Genomic DNA, 21,592 nt, shown 5'->3' with positions numbered 1-21,592 from the left:
TAGTGTGTTCTGGTAGAAATGTCAGTTTTCCATCTTCAATCTTTTTACCATTGTTCTTCTATTGTCAGGTAAGTAATCTAATCGGTATGTTTTTTAATTATACTTGATTACTATCAATCACCTACCCACTTATGTACACTTTAAAAAATTTGTAGCTTGTTTCGTACCTCAAGTTTATGCACAAAAAAGATGTCAAGAAGAACTGTATTCGAGTGGATGCTCATTACTAGATTGTGGGAAGAAGTGTTGGACCAAACACCATGATGTAGGCCATCAATGTGTTTCTAATGTTGGCCTGTTTATGTTTGCTACTGGCTTTTGGAACTGTTAAATGATGATCTCAATTAGTGTAACTGGTAGAATAAGGCTTCAGAGTAGTCATAAGAAGAAAATAATTACACCCTTCTATTTTTAATGAAATAATGTCGAAATGGACGCACAAATATACAATAAAATTATTCAATGGTGGCATAATTTTCAATTTTACCTCATGATTTAAAGTTCTTTCCTAGTTATCATGAAATGATGAACACAACGGTGTATGCCTTTTTCATTTGACTTTTCATGAAGGTAAGGTTGTCATCTTTACAAACTTGCATCTCAAAACCATATGAAGTTTATCTCGTTTTTTGAACCAAGATTTTAAATAATCACTTTGTTTTGGCTATAAAAAGGAATAGTGAAGCATTTGTTCTTATTTTAAGTAACACCTTATTTCGACTATAGGAAGATGGTTCACAGCAATATTTTTCTAAACAGAACTGTATCACAAGTATGTTACATAATTATTAAATTACTATTTACCTGTCTTTTTAATACAATGTTTGCAATACCGATCAGTGTTGGGCATAATTAAAACAATGTTTCCAGCAGTCAAATTACACCGGAGGAGCCTATTCGACGTGTATTCGAAGTAAATTTGGGCGTATAATATATTTTTGCCCAAGATACGTCAGGTAACGCACCGGAGATGGCTTAATACGAGCTGGATACGAGCCGATCGGTTCCCTAAAATAACTGAAAAGACAATTGTACCCTCTATGGATCAAAACGAACACCCCTGCGAATCCGAGCGCCACAAATAAACGAACGCCGCGAGCGCACCATAAAAGTCCCACGGACGCGCGCACAGATCATCCCGGCTCCGCCCCATAAAGCCGGTAAAGTAGTCCAACAGCTACAATTCCGACTTCCGCGTTCGTCTTCGTCTCCTTTGTTCGCCGATTTCGACCCTTCCCAATTCAGGTAACCCCTAATTTCTCCCCTTCCCATTTCAATTAGGTCTCGATCCCAAATCACAATTCCATCCTTCAATTTTTGTTGATCCCAATAAAATCCAATCCTTCCAGGTGAAATTTTCTGAGAGTAAAAAAAAAAAATGGGGGTGAAACAAGCCTTAAGGAGCTTGGATGCGTTCCCACGCGCCGAGGAGCATTTGCTGCAGAAGACGCAGTCCGGGGCTTTTGGTAATTTCCTCTCTGTGTTACTGTTTCTCTGATGATATTGTGAATGTAATCAGGGATTGGAGAATTTATTGGGTTTTTGTTTTTGTTTTTGGTGTGGTGTAGTTTCTGTTGTTGGTCTGGTGATAATGGCGACATTGTTCTTGCACGAGCTGACGTATTATCTTTCGTCATATACTGTCCATCAGGTGAGGAAATTCAGATGATTTTATGTAACTAACCCCATGTGTGGATATGGAGGAGTTTTTGTAATTGAGACTGGTTTATGTGTATTTTTTAGCAGATGTCTGTGGACTTGAAGCGCGGTGAGACTCTTCCAATTCACATAAACATGACATTTCCGGCTTTACCTTGTGATGGTTAGTGTTTGGTAGTTTTGGTTATGACGGGTTGGAGATGCTTTGTTGTTAATCTTTTATCTCCTTTGGTGTTGTGTATGTATAAATGGCTTGTATTACACTTTTGATTGCAGTTGTGAGTGTGGATGCTATTGATATGTCGGGCAAGCATGAGGTGGATCTTGACACTAATATATGGAAGGTAAGAATGCCAAATGGTTTCTTTCGTTTCTTTATGAAGTATTAAATATGATCACTTTGGAGCAGCTTTTTATCCTTTTTGAAGTTATGAAGAATGCACTTCACTGTTAGTTAGCCGTCCAAGTGTAAACCTTATGTGTGTTTATAGTGCAAAACTCTCTCGTTCAGCTACACACTATTTTATCTGTTGCGTTAAGTGTAGACTTTGACTCTAGTGATCCTGCAACTCTTTCTTGTTATTTACCTAGTTTTTAGTTGCGTTATGTGAGGTTTAAATTGCAAATTTGAGCTGTCTTTATCCTTCCTCTCTCTCATAGTTATTCTGCTAACCGGTTTAGAGTGGCTACAGCTTCGTCTTAACAGTCATGGCCACATCATTGGCACTGAATATCTGTCTGACCTTGTGGAGAAAGAACATCACAAGCATGGTAACACCCTTGTTGCATTACAAATCTAATTTGACTAGAATTTGTTGAGACGTGTCTTTCGCTCTGGCTTTTTTTAAAATGGCCAGCTTCTGATATATAACTTTGACCAGGTGATGGTAAAGAGCATCATGACCAGGAAAACCATTTACATGGAGCTTTTGATACAGCTGCTGAAGAACTGATCAAGAAAGTAAAGAGTGCATTAGATAGTGGAGAAGGATGCAGGGTATAATTACAGATATCACTAGTTTTATATAACAATTATAAAGTTGCCCTATCTTTTTTCTTATTGTTTTGATTTGACTTGCAGGTTTATGGCGTTTTAGATGTCCAAAGGGTTGCTGGAAACTTTCATATTTCAGTTCATGGGTTAAACATTTTCGCTGCACAAATGGTTAGTTTTCCTTCGATTTTTGCACTCGTATTCATTTCATCTTCTGTTACCTAATTTGATGTGGTCTAGACAGCTCGGGCCAGTATGGTGCATGATGTCAAGGTAGTGGGACCTAAATGTTGGGTCCGTGTATAAGATAGTTGATTGGATTTAGATTTTTAGGAGCCATAATCGCAAGATGATTAATTTGTATATTATATCTATGGATATATATATACAGATTTTCTCAAATAAGGAGGTCCGCACCAATGGTTTTGGTGCGGATTTCCATTTTTGAACCACTTTTTGGTCGAATTTTCTCATCTCCCCCGTCTAAGTATCTAGATAATATTGTGTAGATCATCTCTGCAAAATTTCAGCCAATTTGGTGATCGTTAAGGTCCTCAAAATCGAAAAACAAATGTACGGACTGAATTTTGTCAAGCATGAACCGTTCATGTTTTTAACAGAAAAATGCAATTTTGAGAGCCTTAACGATCACCAAATTGGCTAAAATTTAGCAGAGATGATCTACACAATATTATCTAGATACTAGACGGAGGAGATGAGAAAATTCGACCGAAAAGTGGTTCAAAAATGGAAATCCGCACTAAAACCATTGGTGCGGACCTCCGCAGCCAAGAAGGGCTGCATATATATATATATATATAAAAGAATTTTCAGGTGCAGACGTCTGTATCGTATCGACCGTACGGATTCGGCATTTCCAGCGATGGCAGGGCGGACCACGACAGCCGCACTCCCCACCTCCCGGCGGTCCCGGCTATGCCGGTCGGAGCTCCATCGGCGGCCGGAATCGCAAAATCGCTGGAATCTGCCCAGAAACTTGATTTTTGCAAATTCCGGCAGCCGTGGGTCGCCGATGGAGCTCCGGCCGGCACAGACGAGATCACCGGGAGGTGTGTAGTGCAGCTGTGCTGGTCTACCGCGTTGTTGCGGCCTGACGTCGCCGGAATCAGGACGTCCGCACCTGAAGAGCTCTATATATATATATATATATAATCTTAGAAAAAAATATATATCTACATGTATACGTGTGTAAGCATAAGATTGAATATATATATCTTAGTAATAAGTTTGGCTGAAGAAATTCATGGTGTTAAACGGTGCTGGGTTAAAAATGGGCCCTACTGTCTCCCTTATTGTATTAAGGTGCCTTGTGCATCAGTCTTGTGTCAACTGGCTTTCTTTACAATTCTTGGTGAACTTACATTGATGGCTCCTACCTTATTGCTTCTGTGCAGATTTTTGAAGGATCTAAAAATGTAAATGTAAGTCACATTATCCATGACTTGTCATTTGGCCCAAAATATCCAGGGATTCACAACCCGCTAGACGGAACGGAGCGCATTTTGCATGACACCAGCGGCATATTCAAATATTATATAAAGGTTTAAACTACGTACTGCCGCACGATAATATATCTTCTCTGCTAATTTGTAACATCGAGAGGCTTTTAATTGATGGTGCTTTGAAAATATACTTATTTGTTGTGATGCAGGTTGTTCCAACTGAGTATAGGTATCTCAATAAGCAAGTTCTGCCAACAAATCAATTCTCTGTGACTGAATATTATTCCCCAATGAAACAGTATGATAGGTCATGGCCAGGTTGGTAGATCAGAATTCATTCATCTCCTCCTTTCATGGGGTTCTCTGTGTTGATTATCTACCCTGTTGATTTATATTCAGGGGTTTACTTCTTGTATGATCTTTCTCCGATTACTGTGACTATCAAAGAAGAACGTCGCAAATTTCTTCATTTTGTCACTCGGCTTTGTGCAGTATTGGGTGGTACATTTGCTTTGACAGGTTTGAGTTTTAGTGTTTTCTTAAGTTGCCAAAACCAGGAAGTGAAAAACTGCCCAATCTTCAAATAGAGAACAAAAGCAATTCCCTCATCTATGTTAATAATTGATTCAGTTATTTGCCTGATCAAAGGTGGAAAATGATAGATTAAGAACTCATGCCTAAAGATTCTGTGTGAGGATCTGAAACTTCTTTTTTGTCTAACTCTGTTTTACTGCTATGCTTGCATCAGGAATGCTAGACCGATGGATGTTTAGGTTTGTTGAAGCATTGACTAAACCAAATGCTAGAAGTGTACTGAGATAAACTTTTGTAGTCTACAATTACCATCTACAACCTCGCAGTGGGCTCATGATGCTTGCAAGGTCCTAATATTCCAGTTAGCAAATGACCTTGGATGTAAGATGTGGAGGCTAGAGCTGAATGCATATGCTTTTGTAACTCGATTCTTGTTTGCTTCCCCTCTGGTGATGACCAAAATGTCAATTTGCAATGTCATCTTATCTACATTACTTCTATGGTTACGAGTTGCTGGGGAAGCTGAAGGTTGTTGTAGAATAATCAGTACACATGGATTCTTTAGACTCAGTTTTTCTTAGTTTTCGTTTAGGTATTATTCAAATTTTGGTGAGATGTGTTAATGAGCAGTTTCTCCTATACCCTCTCACTTTTGGTTATTGAAATCTGGCATTCCACATTTATGATAGAAGTTTTGTCCAATGACGGTGATATTGTAGTTCGTAACTGTCTCAAATCGAGCAAGGAGATTGAGAACAGCTTTCATATTTTTCTTTGAAGATTTCTTGCAAAATTTTTGGCAATGCTATTGAATGACAAACAGTTGAAAAAAAAATTGATCACGATTATCCAATACATGTTTCATGAACTTTTCTTGCGCACACGTCCAATTCTTTCTTTGAAATCACGAACTGTAATACGTGCTAACAGATCTTCACTAGTCTCATCAGACAATTCATAGAGAGTTTCATCCCAAGCAGGCAAACTGAAAATCCTTTCCAGAGAACGGTCTCGTGAATAACAAGACAGAACCCACTGAAGTCAGCTGATAGTTCAAGTTTTGAAACTCTCTTGAAAGACGGCCTCTACTGGCAGTAGCTCCTCGCGTCCGATCGGCTTTCACTTGTTGGCAGGTTAGTCATACACAAGGCTTATAAGTACTTGGAACGACCATCCAGTCAGCCATCTCTTAAGAGTTCTGACTCTAGTGTTCCCAAAATATGCCATTGCCTTTTGTCAAATTAATTCCCATGTGTCTCTGAACTTCCAGGAGTATTTTCTCTTTGGACCTGCTAAGGAAACCAATTATGCAAACCCAATTACCTACAAGTTACAAACGTTGTTGTTTATATTACAATGTCTTATGGTCACATATCCTGTATTGAAGAGTTGCTACAAAGATAGAAACTCAGAAAACTGAATATCAGTAGCACCTTTTTCATCTCAATTAAAATTCACCCATGAATTTGTTGAGAAATAAATCAACTTCCACACATAATGCACAGTCTAGATTGCTCAGACTCAAATGACTTTAAACCTTGTTGATGACCATTCATTAGGAAATTTAGTGTTAATATGTGTTGGCAGAGCTGAAATGTATCTCCTCTACTGAGTTTGAAAAGTACCTTATAAAGATGCAAAAATTGCTCAACCTATTTGAACTATGTTTCGCGTCCAATGTCTATGCGCAAGGAACCATTCAAATTTAGACCTTCATTCAATTGTTGCTGCTGCTGCTGCTGTTGTTGATGCTGCTGCTGCTGTTGCTCTTGCTGTTGTAACTGATTTTGAGATTCTTCTCTCAATCGCTGCCTTCTTTGTTGTTGGTAATGGCGGTGATATTGTTCTTCACGCTGCCACTGCTGGTGCTGCAACTGCTGTTCATTCATAGTGCTAGTGTGTTGATGAGAAGATCCCAGTTGCCTGCTTGCTTTCCATCTAAGATACTCCACTAGAAGAGAATTTGTGCTGATAGCTATCCCAAAGCCAGTAAAAGCGGAAAGGATGACCGAAAGAATTGGATTTACATTAAGCTGCATGTAATTAACATTGGCCATATCATCAGAAAACAACAAAAATAGAAAAGGAAAAGGAAAGAACACATGCAGGAGCAAAAAGAAGAACAGTTCTGCTTACAATAGTATAAAATAAGTGAGCAAAGAGGATCACGATGGCAAACTGGAATGATGCATAGGCCCATATGTAACTCCTGCTTACTGCCACAAGATATCAGGTTTTTCAAGTCCATTAACAGAAGGGTTCACTAATGTCTGAAGCATCAATCGAGAGAGGGCAGGAAGAGAGAATAAACCCTATCATGAGTTGCTTGCATAGGACCAAGTCTAATGAGTTGATACAGTTGATAAAGGTATTGTCATGAAAAATAATATTCATCTCACCTCACCTCCTCTGTTTATTATTATTTTTTTGAAAAACCCAACTTGGATATGTTTCATCCGGTGTACTTTATTTTCCAACATCTGCATTCATTTTGTCTTCCTTTAGATTGCCCAGCAAATTTACAATATAAAGTGAGTTATTAAACCAACTTAATCCGCAGTCAAAGTTCAAATAGAAAAAAAATGCTTGAATTACAGTACTGCCTAAGTGAATTTGTAATAACATAAAACAAGTTGATAAAAGCTAGAATAGCTTACCCATTGTTGAAGCAATCATGGATGAAAGCAGTCCTAAAACACAAGAAAAAGGTAAGGAAATGGCAAGAGCGCGAGGGCCCAAGTCAGATACCTGTTCAAATTGAAAAACAATTTTACCCTGATAAATTGATTATACTGTAGAGCAAGAACAATTGTGCATGTGAATTTAAACAGAGACAAGTATAAATAGACTGCATGACGTAACTCCTGAGGTACCCTAGATTTTCTAGAACTATTTGCTGTGCTGCCAGCCTCACATGAGTACTATTGCTTTTTTGATAGTTATAGTTGAAATGAGATCAATTCTTAGTTTCTTACAGTATTAAGACTTTAAAAGAGTCCTTATTTCCTGTAATTCTCAATACTACCACAAATGATCTATAACCAAAATACGACCTAATGCCTACAGTCTTATCAATTCACTGCTTAACATCTTCAGGATTGTATTACTAATGGTGTTTTAGTTGAATATGCATCTGCATCTTGCAAGTTCAATCTTTGGGAGTACCCAACGAATGATGCCATACAGTTATAGTTATGAAGTTTTTGCAATTAAGCATAAAACATACCAGAAGCTGTTCCAGAAAGCAGAAATATGCAAGCATGCTGACCAGAACAAGAATTGGTATGTCCTGCCAGACCCTATACAACAAGAAAAAACCCAAAATCAAATTAAAATACAATTTTCAGATGAAATTTGTAGAAAAGTCTGATTGATATATTGATGGAAACACATAAAATAATTGGACTTGCCTGTAACGAGCGACTTCCCTCTGCTCGGGTATTGTTGGTGGTCGTCTTACAATAGTTTGAGGATTGTGTATTTTGAGTAGTGTTACATGTAGGTTTCGAACATCCTGTCTGCAGACATCGCATGTCTTGTTACCTTTAATGGTAAACCACTTCACTGCACAATCTTTGTGAGCCAATGCCAGCTCTCCTTTGCAGCTGCACTCCATTTTGAGAGTATCACCACCTTCGGCAAGCTCAACCAAACAAATTCTGCAAACGGCTTCTTCTTCAGGAATATCCTCACCAGCATCTTCAGTAGCTGAAATTAGCAAGTTATCATCATCACTCACAAAAAGAACAATCAAAATGGGAAAGCAAGTAACAGATCTGTAGGCAATTAATCATGACCCTATGTTTCAGCTGGGTAATCTGAGAGCCTTGGTTAAGAGTTAAAAGAGGCGAAGAAAGTCATTAGTAAGGTAGCATGCACCCGTGACAATGAATATCTAATTACAAAATTGCTTTCATGAACCAATATGCCACTAATGATATATAAATACAGAAAATGAAATAGTTTGAAATATGTGAACAGATAAATAATATTATCTACCAGCTTCCATTGCTGGGGCACTAATTAGGGAAGCAGCATCAACTACAGCAGGACGTGGAGTTGAAATTACACGCATTATGCCTCCAGAATCCATCCGCCTTAAACTCCTGGTTTTTACATTTACTGGAACCGAAAATGAGCGGATCATATGCTGCTGAACTTCAAATTTCTGAAACAAAGTTGATTTTGAAATGCAATTACAAGCTGTTTGATATAAGAATTCTTAATCATTTGGCAGTGGGATTGCACTTACAGAAAAATCAGAATGACTTTCCGGTTGTCTATCCTGCACAGACTCAGAACCTGAATTTGCACTTGGTGTAACTGGTAAAGAATGTGTTGCTTTAAAAGTTGGAGAGAAGAACATCCTATTAAGTGAGAAAGACCTCGAGGTAGTAGGCTTTTCCAAAGGAGCATCAGATGAAGCTGTATCTGGTAGAATGAGAATGGTCTTCTCGCCATCATGAGTCATATTTTTTGCCCGAAAACTCTTTTGAGGAAAAAGATATTTCACATTTGATTTGATCTTAGCTGAGTGTGGTCTAGGCGGCAGCCCAGCTCTAGTAGAACTAGGACTTTGTCCAGACGGTATATCAATCGTCGTAAAAGCTGATAAACTACTTTCCAGAGTCCTCTGTGGTATCTGTAAAGAGGAAAGGTTTGGCCTCCTAGACTGTTGAACCAAGGAAATTTCTCCATTCCTTTCCTCTTGATTACCAATCTGCAAGCCACCAAATATTTCCATTGACTCAAAATTCAACAACGAGTCCCAAGTTACACACTCTAAGCACTAATCCACAACAATCAAAGCATAGATAGTTCTACCAACCCCGAAATGACCAGTGCCTAATATGCTAAACAACTCAAATGGAGTACTTTGTGGGTGTAATTTGAAGTTATTAACATGAACTGAAGTCGAAGAAACCCAAATTTAAGCTCTCTCAGCAATTCCTGGGTCTGTGATGCCTGAAAGTAGTGGTCTACATGTAACACATCTAGATTTAACTACATAACAGATTTTAAGCTTTTAGTATATTCCATTCAGCAATCAATTCCATATATTTAATTACAGATAAAGAACTGAAAATTCAACCCTATAACCTAAAATTACATCCTTTAAACTAAAATTACTACTAAAAAAGCTTGCATTTTTTTTCTAATTTAGAACAATTAGAGCAATATATAACACAAACCCAGAAAATGTATGAAATGAACATAAAGATTAAACCTTTACAGCTCAAATTACCAAACTTTAGAACCTGCAAATTACGAAAATTACAAAAAATAATAATAATAAACTCACTGGGGTTTTGTTAGATTCTGGTTCACCTCCAGGTTGAACCTCAGGAGCTGAAATCTCCATCAGAGAATCCAGAAGCCTCAACAATATTGAAAACCCAGAAGAACCCTAATCTTGGGAAAACTGAGACAGACTGATTATCTGAGAGTGATAAAATCGAGTACTATAAATTGAAAGCGGAGGAAGTAAGTAAACAGTGGCAAAATGATGGAAACAAGGAAAGCAGTAAGGTTGGTCGGACTTGAATGGATTATTAAATAGCGTTTTGTTTTGTTTTCTTTACTTAATGGAGTTTAGGGATTTTTTAAACTGATTTTGGTTTATAAAATTACCCGCCAACTTGATTATTGTGTATTGCTTTTTTATTACCCTTTTCAACTTTTTTCTTTTGCTTCTTCTTTAATTTACTCGGTTTCATGAGTGATGACAAGGTTCGGTTGCTTTGAGTGCTTTGTTTTTAGGTATGAGTACGTTTATCTCGACTAAACTACTCCCTCTTTTTTACTTATAAAGTTCGAACTTCGAACTAATGTGTCGTGTTATTTTTGTAGTTATAAGGTATTGACAGATGTTAATTTGATGTATGATATTGGTAATTTATTAATTATCATGCATTTCATTCATATGCCTCAACGTTAAATGAGAGCTAATAAATCTAGTGTAACTAAAATTACATATGTAAGCGAGATTAAGGTGCGCTAAGAAAGCTATGTTATTCTATAGGACTTTGAATTGCTTCTAGGGAAAGAAATGAATTTAGAAAACAGGATTTCCACCAAAAATCATACACGGCAATAATTCTTTTGGCCAAAATAATTCAACTATACTTCTCAAGAAAATCAAATTTCAGAAGTTTGTAACATGGAGGTTTCAAGAAACTCATATTTAAATGACGTGTTTATCAGTTTATCACACTAGAAAAATTTCAATAAAACAATATGTCCGCAAATATTAAGCGCTAGTACATCGCACAACTCTCCCATTGTGTTCTTAACGTTATGCCCCTCCTTCATGCTTTAGGTCCCATTTTTTTCCGTTTTCAGACCATCTTGTTGTGCTGCAAGCCTGCAAATTTCAATCATCCCAAAACGTGAGGAAAAAGTTACTGGGATTTAACTGTCTTCAAACTTGAGGCTGAAGCTGAGGGTTATTTTTAAGAAATTCCAACGCCAATTTGGGCCTAAGTGCGTGATTAATTAGGCCACCTGCTCTCTAGGCCTGGTCCATATTAACATCGGGTCACATAATCTGAGATTGACCCAATTCCAGCGCCATTGAAGAGAGAGAGAGAGAGAGAGAGAGAGAGCAACCAGCTACTCTCCTCAATTCTCAGATCTCCTTCTTCTTCGAGTAGAGGAAACCTCTCGAGCTTCAGCCATGGACAAGTCCACCACTCTCGATTACATCAACCAGATGTTTCCCACAGGTCCTTCACCTCTCTCTCAATCTCTCTGTAAATCTATTTCTCTCTACAAATTAGTAGCCTAGGGTTTACACGAATGTGTAGGTTTTTCTGAACCCAAATGCTTAGAATTTTTGTGTGTGAACAGAGGAATCGCTCGCCGGCGTCGAGCCGCTAATGCAGAAGATTCACGGTGAGATTCGCCGCGTCGATGCCGGAATTCTGGCTGCCGTTCGTCAACAGGTGATCTCCATCTTTATCTTTTTCAGCTCAACTACTGCGAATTTTCGCCAAAATAGCTCAGTACATTGCATTTCTGTAGTGCATTGATTGATTGTGTGGTTTTGTGTTGTTTCAGAGCAATTCAGGGACCAAGGCCAAGGAGGATCTCGCTGCCGCAAGGCAAGCCGTGGAGGTGTGTTGATTGTGTCTCTGTACATTAGCATTCATGTTTTGTTAAATTAGGCTGGTTTGTTTTGGTTTCTGTTATTTTGTTTATTTTATTTGTTTTGTGATCCTCCAAGGCAGGAACTCATGTATAAGATCAGGGAGATCAAAACGAAAGCTGAGCAGAGTGAGACTATGGTTCAGGAGATATGTCGCGACATTAAGAAGTTAGATTTTGCAAAGAAGCATATAACCACGACGATTACTGCTCTTCATCGTCTGACCATGCTAGGTTAACTTCTGTATTCAGTCTTTTGTAATTTGAGCGAGTTTTTTCACTACAATGACTCAGTCATACAACGGTTTGGTGTATATTGACATTACTTTTTCGTATCAAGTTAGTTAGATTAGAAGAGATTTTATATTATTCTGAGGAAGTCATGTAAACTTGAACCGTTCTCATCACAATACTTTGGCAGTCTCTGCTGTTGAGCAGCTTCAAGTGATGGCGTCGAAACGACAATATAAAGGGTCAGCTGCACAGTTGGAGGTAGTCCATATGCTTCCTATGATGTAATTGTACTGTGGTCATGAGGAGTGCTTGTTACATGCCCTATTTCAGAGAGAAATCTGTTTACTACTCATGAATCTTTTGCATTATATATACAAGTTATTCGAAATTATATGGCTAGTTTAGAGGATTAATTTTACCATACAGTCTACTCCATGTTAATTATCTTGCATGATGCATATCAGGCTGTGAACCAGTTATGTAGCCATTTTGAAGCCTATAGGGATGTTCCGAAAATCACAGAGCTCAGGGAGAAATTTAAGAACATCAAACAAATATTAAAGTCCCATGTATTTTCCGATTTCTCGAGGTATGTTGTTGAAATTTTGTGCATATGCTTGTAGTTTCTTTTTGGTTTTTTGCATGCTCATCTTCACTATGCTCTTTTAGGATATGTACTTTCCTAGCAGAGGCTAAAATTTATAAAGAGTAATATTTCAGGAAGGGAGCACAGATTGTTACTATTGGTTATATATTGATGAACTTCTTCTCCACTATATATTAAAGTTTTCTGTTAATGATATACCATGTTTTATACCAAAAAAAAACATTGTGTTTCTCAATTATTAATTTATTATTATTATTATTATTATTATCATTATTATTATTGTTATTATTGTAATATATTTTTTAAAAGCTCTCTATGCCTAAGCCTTTTCTCTTCTGGTTTCATCCTCAGCTTAGGTACTGGAAAGGAGTCGGAGGAAAGCAATTTACTTCAGCAGCTATCTGAGGCTTGCTTAGTCGTTGATGCATTAGAGGCATCAGTGAGGGAAGAATTAGTAAATAACTTTTGCAGCAGGGAGCTTACTTCTTACGAGCAGATCTTTGAAGGAGCTGGTATGTTCTTAGGACTTATGCTTTGTGTATAACAGATTTCACACCAACTTCCTTGACATCCTGTTATCTATATATTTAGAACTAGCCAAGTTGGATAAGACCGAACGAAGATATGCATGGATCAAACGCCGCATGCGAACAAATGAAGAAATCTGGAAAATTTTTCCATCTTCATGGCATGTTTCATATCGACTCTGCATCCAGTTCTGCAAAAAAACAAGGTAGTTCTATTCATCTTTGTTAACAAATTACTAACCAGAAATCTCAAACTTAACATACTTTAAAATGTGTTAAAATGTTAAAAATGTGTTTTGTTGTATATGTTTTCCTTCAGGAAGCAGCTAGAAGATATCCTTAATAATCAGAAAGAAAAGCCAGATGTTGGGACATTACTCATGGTAAGATTTATTCCTAGTTTATTATCTTTAATTGCTTTTAATGTACTTGAGGAATGAAAGATGGTGCATCTTAGTACTGTACTACTGTAAACTAGAAAACGCTGTACTAGGATGCACACAGACATTCACTCGCACAGCTTTTGGCTGCTCTCCCATTTTGGTGTTTCTAAAGACTTTCCTGTTATCTATAGGCACTACAGCGAACTCTTGAATTTGAGGATGAGTTGGCAGAAAAATTTGGAGGTGGTACTCGAGGCAGGGAGGTTGGAAATGAGATTGAAGAGATTGGAAGAGGAGAAAACACTACTCCAAATGCTTCAGATATTCGAAAGAAATATGAAAAGAAGCTTGCTGCCCATCAAGGAACTGCCACAGAGGTATGCTGCTGCAGTTGAAACTCTGTGACGTAGAATTTGGTCAAATATCAAGTTACTAATCTTTTGTCCTGGTTTTCTGTTGCTAGGATAAGGATAAAGAGTTATCTGTGCCTGGAGCTGGGGTAAGCTTCTGTATAATGAAAAATGTCACACCTGCATATTTTATGCCTTTAACTTTCGGTAAAAATAAGTCTGTTACACCGAGAAGTTAGCATCTATCATAAATGACAAAAGTCCTAATCAATCCGTGTGAACTCAGCTCATCATTATTTTCTTGAGATCTTATTGTTTTTAATGAAAGCTAGGGTAACTAATCTTATCTACTTTTTTAAGCTTCTGGAGTAATCACATTTATAGCGGATGGATATTTATCTCATACCTGGAAGTTCGAGAAATTTTATTTTGGTAGATCTGACATGTGTTTAATCTGGCAGTTCAACTTCCGTGGAATCATCTCATCTTGCTTTGAACCTCACTTGACTGTTTACACAGAACTAGAAGAGAAGACATTAATGGAGAATTTGGAAAAACTTGTACAGGTAGTTTAGGTGCAGTACTCGTGATACTATATGTCCAATAGTTCTGTCTGTGTTGGGTTTTTCTTTTGATTACCTTTTATTTTTGATAGGAGGAAACATGGGATGTTGAGGAGGGAAGTCAGAATAATGTTTTGTCTAGTAGCATGCAGGTAAGACTTAGACATTCATTGTTTTCTGTCAATTCAGATATTTCATAATGAGTTACAGTGGGCTTATAATCTGCATCTGTATCTGATAACATGCTATATGAACCCTACTTCTTCATGCTTATTTTGTAATTAATCTGTGAAACAGACTATTATCGATTGGCTTTCTCCGACTAAATATATTGGATTCCATCCTGCAACATTAGACTACTGTTCCTTTATATTGGAAAGCACAACCATAGTTTAGAGTGTGGGTTGTTTAACCTTGTTTGTCTGCAATTTAGGTTCTTAGTATCATGCTTTTTGTCTGGCACTAGTTGATTTCTCTTCAAGTTAAAAAGAAGTGAAACCGTAAAGTCATGATAAATGTTTTGGGGTCCTCCTAGGTGTGAACTTAGTATCTTAAAAAATCATTTATCCACTTGCAGTCGGTAATTGTTTTCTTATTCCTTATATATAGTGGTACTGTTTAGTGTTCCCTACTCGACTTTCTGTCGCAATCTAAATGAATTGTTCTTAGTGTGTCGTAATTGTCACTGCACGATTGGTTGAAAAAATGCTGTGAGGAGTTGAAGCTCTTAATCTTCTTTTCGAAGATGTTCAATAATTTTGACTTGGTTTTCTATGTTTGGTCCTGCAGTTGTTTCTTATTATCAAGAGGAGCTTAAAGCGATGCAGTGCTTTGACGAAGAACCAGACATTATTTAACTTGTTCAAGGTACATTCTTGAAAATCATCATTTCATATGCCAATTTAGTGTGCACACTGTGTTGAACAAAATGCTGCAACTCATAATTTTTCAGCATCATTACTGTACAGGGAATTGTGATGTTGCTATATAAAGGGAATTTACCTGTTTATGAGATGAAGCCGTATGCATTTTCATATTCCTATAAATATTAACCTCAAGAAGGTTGATACATGAGAACAAGTTCAGTGCTGCTAGTAACTTCAGCCTTTGCATCTCAGGTGTTTCAAAGGATTCTCAAAGCATATGCAACAAAGCTGTTTGCAAGATTACCTAAAGGTGGTACAGGAATTGTTGCAGCAGCAACTGGTATGGATGGTCAGATAAAGGTATTAATGGATTTCTTTCAGGATATTTTACAAAAAATTTATCATCTTGAATAGGTGCTTATCTTTTGTATGATTTAACAGACATCAGACAGAGATGAAAGGGTGATCTGTTATATTGTCAATTCAGCTGAATATTGCACTAACACGGTAAGCAGTTTTCTATACTAATGAAACTCCTCTATAACTGTGAAATCCCTAGTTCCTTTCTGCATATGAAGATATAAAGCCTTATTAAGAACTAGATGGTTCATTTCTAATTCATGATTAAGATTTTACTTGTCCAGAGTGTCTGACAGACATACCCTAATAGAACCTTAAGGCAAAGTATGTTTTAAAGCACTTCAATCAGCCATGATTTAAAATTGGACGCAAGAAAAAAATGAAATATCCCATTATTATTAATATATGTGTATTATTATACATAATCAATTGTCTGACAATTTGTTTTTGCTGTTATTTAGTTCGGTTTTTTGTTCGAGTTAAGTTGGCACTGAGTGTCTTCTTTTTTAATCTATGGATGGCTTTCATTGTGTTATGATAGCACTGAATTTGGCGTTCATATTTATAATTCTATATGCATACATATGCTTCGTGCAAGACTAAAAACATATTCTACATTATTGTTGGCAGTCTGGTGAACTTGCTGAGAGTGTGTCCAAAATAATTGATTCACAATTGGCAGATGGGGTGGATATGTCAGAAGTGCAGGTATTAGCCATTTAAAAAAAAAAGATGCATATGGGATATTTTTTTCTGCTCATTTTCTCAAGATTCGTGCATTTTTACAGGATGAATTTTCAGCAGTTATAACAAGAGCATTGGTAACCTTGGTGCAAGGCCTAGAAACCAAGTTTGACAATGAAATGGCTGCAATGGCACGAGTTCCATGGGGTACCCTTGAAAGTGTTGGTGATCAATCAGAGTAAGCTAACAATATTCTTTAATATATGCAGTATAATTTGGATGTGTCATTATTTTTATAAAGTGACCATGTCCGCCTTTTTGTAGATATGTAAATGGCATAAATATGATCCTTGCTAGTAGTATACCTATTCTTGGAAGACTTCTTTCACCAATCTACTTCCAATTCTTCTTGGACAAGGTATGAGGGGTTTACTTTTGTTCTCCTTATTGTTACCATAGATCCTTGTTTTGTTTTCAGATGATAAAATTTGTGTAATAAAACACATGACACACCTTTTTTATTCAGTTAAATACTTTATATGTTGTGTCGCATCATCCTTCATTGTATTCTTTCTAGCATTGCCATACAAGTTACCATAGTTTTCACATGACATGATCTCTGATGAAAGTATCACAATATAAATTCTCAAGCAATGAGTAAACTTGAGCCCGTCCGATGTTATATGTATTAAAGTCCTTATAAAAATACATCATTTAGACATTTAGTGAGTCCTTGTTTTAGACCATTGGTCTTGGTCTTGACTCATGATGGAAAGCTACATCCATGTAAAATGGTTGTACAAACTAATGTGAATAAAATTTTAAGGTTACATATTCATGATACTACAATAGGATCAAGTTGGTGAATCTGATGACAGTGAATAGATGGATAATAAACATCCTTAAGCTGTGAAGAGTTATTTTGTCCAGTTGATAGCTAAAGTTAATTCTGGAAGCTTGTTCTGATATAATTTGCTCAATCTTTTTCAGCTGGCATCATCTCTTGGTCCACGTTTCTATGCTAACATTTTCAAGTGCAAGCAAATATCAGAGACTGGAGCTCAACAAGTACATAATGCACTCTTTCATTCTCTGTTTCTTCCTGTAGATACAAGTTCTCCATATCAGGAAATGTGGGATAGTCTTTTAAAATAGTGCTCTAGATGCGTAATGCTTACACCTGGAAGTTTCTGAAATGAGATTTATTAGATGCGTAATGCTTACAAACTCATATGAGCCATTGCTTTACATAATACCTGAACAAGTCCTGTAGATTATAGTGCAAATAACAAACATCCAAGGTAGTAGGGTTTATCATTGATGCTTCGATCATTTAGTACAAAAACTTTGCCAAGGAAGTAACCTCTGTAATTGTTTTTATAAATGTGGATTAATCTCTGTAATTAATTCATGTAAATGTGCTTGTTTCAGATGCTATTGGATACTCAAGCTGTGAAAACTATTCTTTTGGATATCCCATCACTTGGTCACCAGGTGAGACATTATTGACATATTTTAATTGGTGGAAACAATGATCAGAATCATACTGTCCAGTCGAACATGTCCCTTTGTCATTGTTAAGGAATATCTTGGTCTGGTTACTTTCACTCAACATCTATTTAAAAGCTGATATTTCACATTTGGTCACCAACTTTTTTTCTTCTCCATTTTGTCTCTCAAGTCAATTTAGATTTACCACGAGTGTCTGCAACAACTTTCTTGTCATGATAGATTTTTTATTTTTAAATAGTATACAAAACAAACTCATTAACGAGATAAATGGCTATCTCTTAATAGGCTTCACGTGCTGCAAGCTATGCGAAATTTGTAAGTCGTGAGATGAGCAAAGCAGAAGCACTTCTAAAGGTCAGTAACCGACTTGTGGTCACTCTTTCTGGCAGCTTCTAGATTTTTTTTTTTACCAAGGCACGTTTTCGTCATTTTTTTTCTACAGGTCATACTGTCCCCAATTGATTCCGTTGCGGATACGTATCGTGCATTGCTACCAGAGGGAACACCTATGGAGTTTCAGCGAATTCTGGAGCTCAAGGTCATTTTCCTTTCTTCATTCAGTTATGTTATGTTTTTTTTGGCTTTGCATAAGATGTAGAGTGGTGCTGTGTGCACTTCTAGTTCAGCAAGTACCATTTAACAACAATTTTGTTCTTTATTGGTTCAGACAATATAACAATTGTTTCCGAACAAATTACGAGTAGTACTTTCACACTTGTGGTATAATTTGACTGGCATATGCAGGGTCTTAAAAAGACAGACCAGCAAAGTATACTTGAAGACTTCAACAAGCACGGGCCAGGAATTACAAAACCTTCTACCCCACCACCGGTTGCCACACCTGTTCCAACTGCCCCGACAGTCTCTCTGATACAAAATCCCACTTCGGCTGGATTCCTTGCACCCAGAGAAGATGTACTAACAAGAGCGGCTGCACTTGGACGTGGTGCAGCCACAACAGGGTTCAAGAGGTTCCTAGCTCTAACAGAAGCTGCAAAAGACCGGAAAGAAATCAGGAAGTTCTTCAATGCTTGACAGAACAAAACCCCCTAGAACTTGTAAATCATGTACTGGATTCTCCTTTTCTTTTCCACCTTTTCTGGTTAAAATTTTTCTTACGCTAATCTTGTGCCAATGTCACTTTTGTGGGGGTTTTTCTTAGGATCTTAACATCGTACCAGTTTACTGATAGTGCAAAAAGTATGGATTTTCTTGGCATCCAATATAAATTGTTGCAGCATCCATAAGATTTCCATAGTTTTCGACCGGAATACATTTCCAAGAGTATTTAAACCGGGTAGGACTCCTGCACAAAATATGAACCAAGAGTAACTTTGTTCTTCCTCATCATCAAAAAATTCATCTTCCATGTGGTCCAGATCAAAGAATTAACTCAAGTAAATAAATGACATACTACTATCAGTAGGCATCAGTAAGATGAAGAAGAATTGGTACAATTAGTCCCAAACTACCCCTTTCTAATTAACCTTCTTCCTTCCTTTCTGCTGCAAACTGTAGTCTTAGAAATAAGTCAAATAACCCAAAGCTGCATCAATGTCTCGAGGTAGACGGACTAGAACGTGTTGATCCACCCTTAAACATCTTATTACCTTTCAAGACCAATTTCTTCAATCCAATTACCCTCTCATAAAAGAAGCAAAGTGTGATGCTTCTCTTATGGAAGAAAGAAGCAAAAGTAGAATTACTGTCAATTGAAATTGTTATAAAATGAAAAACACAATGGAAATGTACCATCATGAAAGCTGCTTTTTACGGTTGATACATTTAAGTATAGCTGCTTTTATGGTTGCAATGAAGATTAATTTTGATGCAGCATTAACAAAAAACGAAGCAGTATTTCTAGAGATTACACATAAGAGATAACAGATCACTTGCTCATGGTGATAGGTGATGTCAAAAACTTACCTTTCACCAGTTGTCTGATCAAATCTTTCTCATGGCGGACCTCTTTCTTGGTCTTCACTTCCCTTGGCACACATCTTAATCTGAAGGTTAACTGATAGGCTCGTACATCTTTGATTAGCCACACTTACAGCAATCCTTTTAACAGGTAAAGTCAATGTGCCCATTTCCTAGCTTTCTGTAACACCCATATTCAACATGTTTGGTGATCTGTTGAGAACAATAAGAAGCAGAATACCCCATCAACATATCATTATATACTGTAACCTCACCATTTACTGACCATGACAGAAAGAAATGGCAGAGAAAAATCCATATCTCAGATAGTTAAAAAATCCTTTGCAGCATATTTAGTTATTCAAATAACTGCACAGTTTCCCTTTCATTGGGAGCCGTCCTGGAAACCAAAACCACTTTTACCAAGGAATAAAAATTAAAAATCATGAGCTGTTATGCAAACAGATTAGAAATGCAGAGACGAGTGTGATAATAAGATTCTTACCCAAAGATTGAGAATAAGATTCTTACCCGAAGCTCGCCGCCACAGAGGGTGCAAACCAATTTCAAGTGTTAAACTGAAAAGGATCGCGCATGGGACAGTATGACTTGTTCTTTAGTCTTGACCACCCTGTAGAGCATTCTGCACAGCAACTTAATTTATTTGAAACTCCAGAAAGAAATTTGAGTGAAGACCAAAGAAATGGAAGAGCTTTGGTATCTTGAGAGAGTGTGAAACAGTTGTGGCAAGTGCTCTCAGCATTGATCAGGTCAGTTTCACTCTTGTACCAATGCCACAAAACTAATCTAAAGAAAAAAAACGAAATTAGCACTTACTCACTATGCAATGAAGATTGAATCATCTACCAAGCAAAACTAAAGTTGAAGAGCATATTACCAAAAGTAAACCCTGATTTAACATTATAGTCTCTCATCAATGTCTACTATCACCAAATCAGCGACATGTAATGATTTACAGTGAGTTTGAAGTAAATTAAAAAGAAAAAAAACAATTATATGACAACGTCTCTACTCGTTAAAAATAATGTGATTAAGTACAAACCAAGAGCATTTGTAAACAGTTACCACAGAGAAGTTGCTCTCTCTCTCTCTCTCTCATAATGAATTTGTGTAGACTACTCTAGTGTTCTTTGTTTAGAAATGGATTTGAGTCATACTGTTCAACTGTTGTATTATTATTAATTGAGAACACATGAGAGAAGATAGACCAGAAAGTGGATATAGATGTATGATCAGAGAATAAGCATTTAGGTGCACAGATACTTCCACAACTACAATTTGTTCCAAAAACTGAAAGCAACGTGGAAAATCAATTCTCATCCTCAAATCGTCAAACTTTGATTTCTAAGTGACACACAGTTCAAATTCCTCGACATACACTATTCAGTTATTCACTTTAATAAAATGCATTCAAGATCATAAGAATGTCAGTTAATTTCATTAATCTTTTAACTATTAAGTGAAAATTCATGAAGTAAAGATTCAAAGTAAACACAGATCCCTTAATGTATTCTGTTGAGTGTAACAAACGTGACAGATATATGAAAATGGAAAGAAAGTTGAAAAAGGGTCACTATGCATGTAATGAAAATCACCCTGAAAAGTTAATCAAACTGAAAAGCCGGCACCAAACTTGATGAAAAGTAGAAGAAGAAGACAGTGATGCAGAATCAATAAGGTCTGGCTCTGCTACATTGCATCAAAGCAAAAAAGACAATGGAATCAGTGAAATTAGTTACAGGTGTTACATGAAGATAAGAACAACTGAA

At 36.9% G+C, this 21,592-nt stretch overlaps 3 protein-coding genes and 1 long non-coding RNA gene across 9 annotated transcripts; 2 read left to right on the top strand and 2 right to left on the bottom strand.

Moving 5' to 3' along the window:
* The first annotated feature begins 1,099 nt into the window (after positions 1-1,099).
* LOC126798349 (uncharacterized) lies at positions 1,100-5,296 on the top strand. 2 transcript variants are annotated; one of them, XM_050525290.1, is made up of 12 exons: positions 1,100-1,245; positions 1,350-1,466; positions 1,569-1,651; positions 1,747-1,822; positions 1,936-2,003; positions 2,352-2,430; positions 2,541-2,656; positions 2,741-2,824; positions 4,069-4,215; positions 4,326-4,434; positions 4,516-4,635; positions 4,865-5,296. In XM_050525290.1, exons 2-12 carry the CDS (start codon positions 1,379-1,381, stop codon positions 4,936-4,938), a joined length of 1,044 nt encoding a protein of 347 aa, XP_050381247.1. In that variant the 5' UTR covers positions 1,100-1,245; positions 1,350-1,378; the 3' UTR covers positions 4,939-5,296. The 2 variants fall into 2 exon arrangements, with proteins under 2 accessions (XP_050381247.1, XP_050381246.1); XM_050525289.1 differs by having other exon boundaries at positions 1,744-1,822.
* A 134-nt stretch (positions 5,297-5,430) lies between these two features.
* LOC126798348 (uncharacterized) lies at positions 5,431-10,172 on the bottom strand. Of its 3 annotated transcripts, none has more exons than XM_050525285.1 (9): positions 9,953-10,172; positions 8,903-9,370; positions 8,650-8,818; positions 8,061-8,358; positions 7,877-7,949; positions 7,308-7,398; positions 6,787-6,866; positions 6,276-6,683; positions 5,431-5,973 (listed from the first exon to the last, which is right to left on the bottom strand). In XM_050525285.1, the coding sequence occupies exons 1-8, from the start codon at positions 10,010-10,012 to the stop codon at positions 6,312-6,314; spliced, it is 1,611 nt and encodes a 536-aa protein (XP_050381242.1). In that variant the 5' UTR covers positions 10,013-10,172; the 3' UTR covers positions 5,431-5,973; positions 6,276-6,311. The 3 variants fall into 3 exon arrangements, with proteins under 3 accessions (XP_050381242.1, XP_050381244.1, XP_050381243.1); XM_050525287.1 differs by having other exon boundaries at positions 5,431-5,942; XM_050525286.1 differs by having other exon boundaries at positions 5,431-5,939.
* Positions 10,173-11,230: 1,058 nt separating this feature from the next.
* On the top strand, positions 11,231-19,055 carry LOC126798384 (vacuolar protein sorting-associated protein 53 A). Of its 2 annotated transcripts, none has more exons than XM_050525336.1 (24): positions 11,231-11,375; positions 11,500-11,594; positions 11,710-11,766; positions 11,876-12,030; positions 12,218-12,288; positions 12,495-12,619; positions 12,989-13,149; positions 13,229-13,370; positions 13,484-13,547; positions 13,739-13,924; positions 14,011-14,046; positions 14,359-14,463; positions 14,553-14,612; positions 15,250-15,327; positions 15,579-15,686; positions 15,768-15,833; positions 16,317-16,394; positions 16,475-16,608; positions 16,695-16,788; positions 17,361-17,438; positions 17,802-17,864; positions 18,168-18,236; positions 18,325-18,420; positions 18,627-19,055. In XM_050525336.1, exons 2-24 carry the CDS (start codon positions 11,563-11,565, stop codon positions 18,915-18,917), a joined length of 2,349 nt encoding a protein of 782 aa, XP_050381293.1. In that variant the 5' UTR covers positions 11,231-11,375; positions 11,500-11,562; the 3' UTR covers positions 18,918-19,055. The 2 variants fall into 2 exon arrangements, with proteins under 2 accessions (XP_050381293.1, XP_050381292.1); XM_050525335.1 differs by having other exon boundaries at positions 11,234-11,375; positions 11,880-12,030.
* Positions 19,056-19,219: 164 nt separating this feature from the next.
* Positions 19,220-21,143, bottom strand: LOC126798385 (uncharacterized). 2 transcript variants are annotated; one of them, XR_007672512.1, is made up of 3 exons: positions 20,334-21,143; positions 19,809-20,015; positions 19,220-19,556 (listed from the first exon to the last, which is right to left on the bottom strand). It is a non-coding gene; the product is annotated as an uncharacterized LOC126798385 (long non-coding RNA). The 2 variants fall into 2 exon arrangements; XR_007672511.1 differs by having other exon boundaries at positions 19,220-19,551.
* Between the last annotated feature and the right edge of the window lie 449 nt (positions 21,144-21,592).

This window comes from Argentina anserina, chromosome 6 (assembly GCF_933775445.1).
Source record: "Argentina anserina chromosome 6, drPotAnse1.1, whole genome shotgun sequence".
Classification (NCBI taxonomy): domain Eukaryota; kingdom Viridiplantae; phylum Streptophyta; class Magnoliopsida; order Rosales; family Rosaceae; genus Argentina; species Argentina anserina.
Note: the sequence above shows the minus strand (reverse complement) of the source record. Positions and strands in the feature narration are given on the sequence as shown.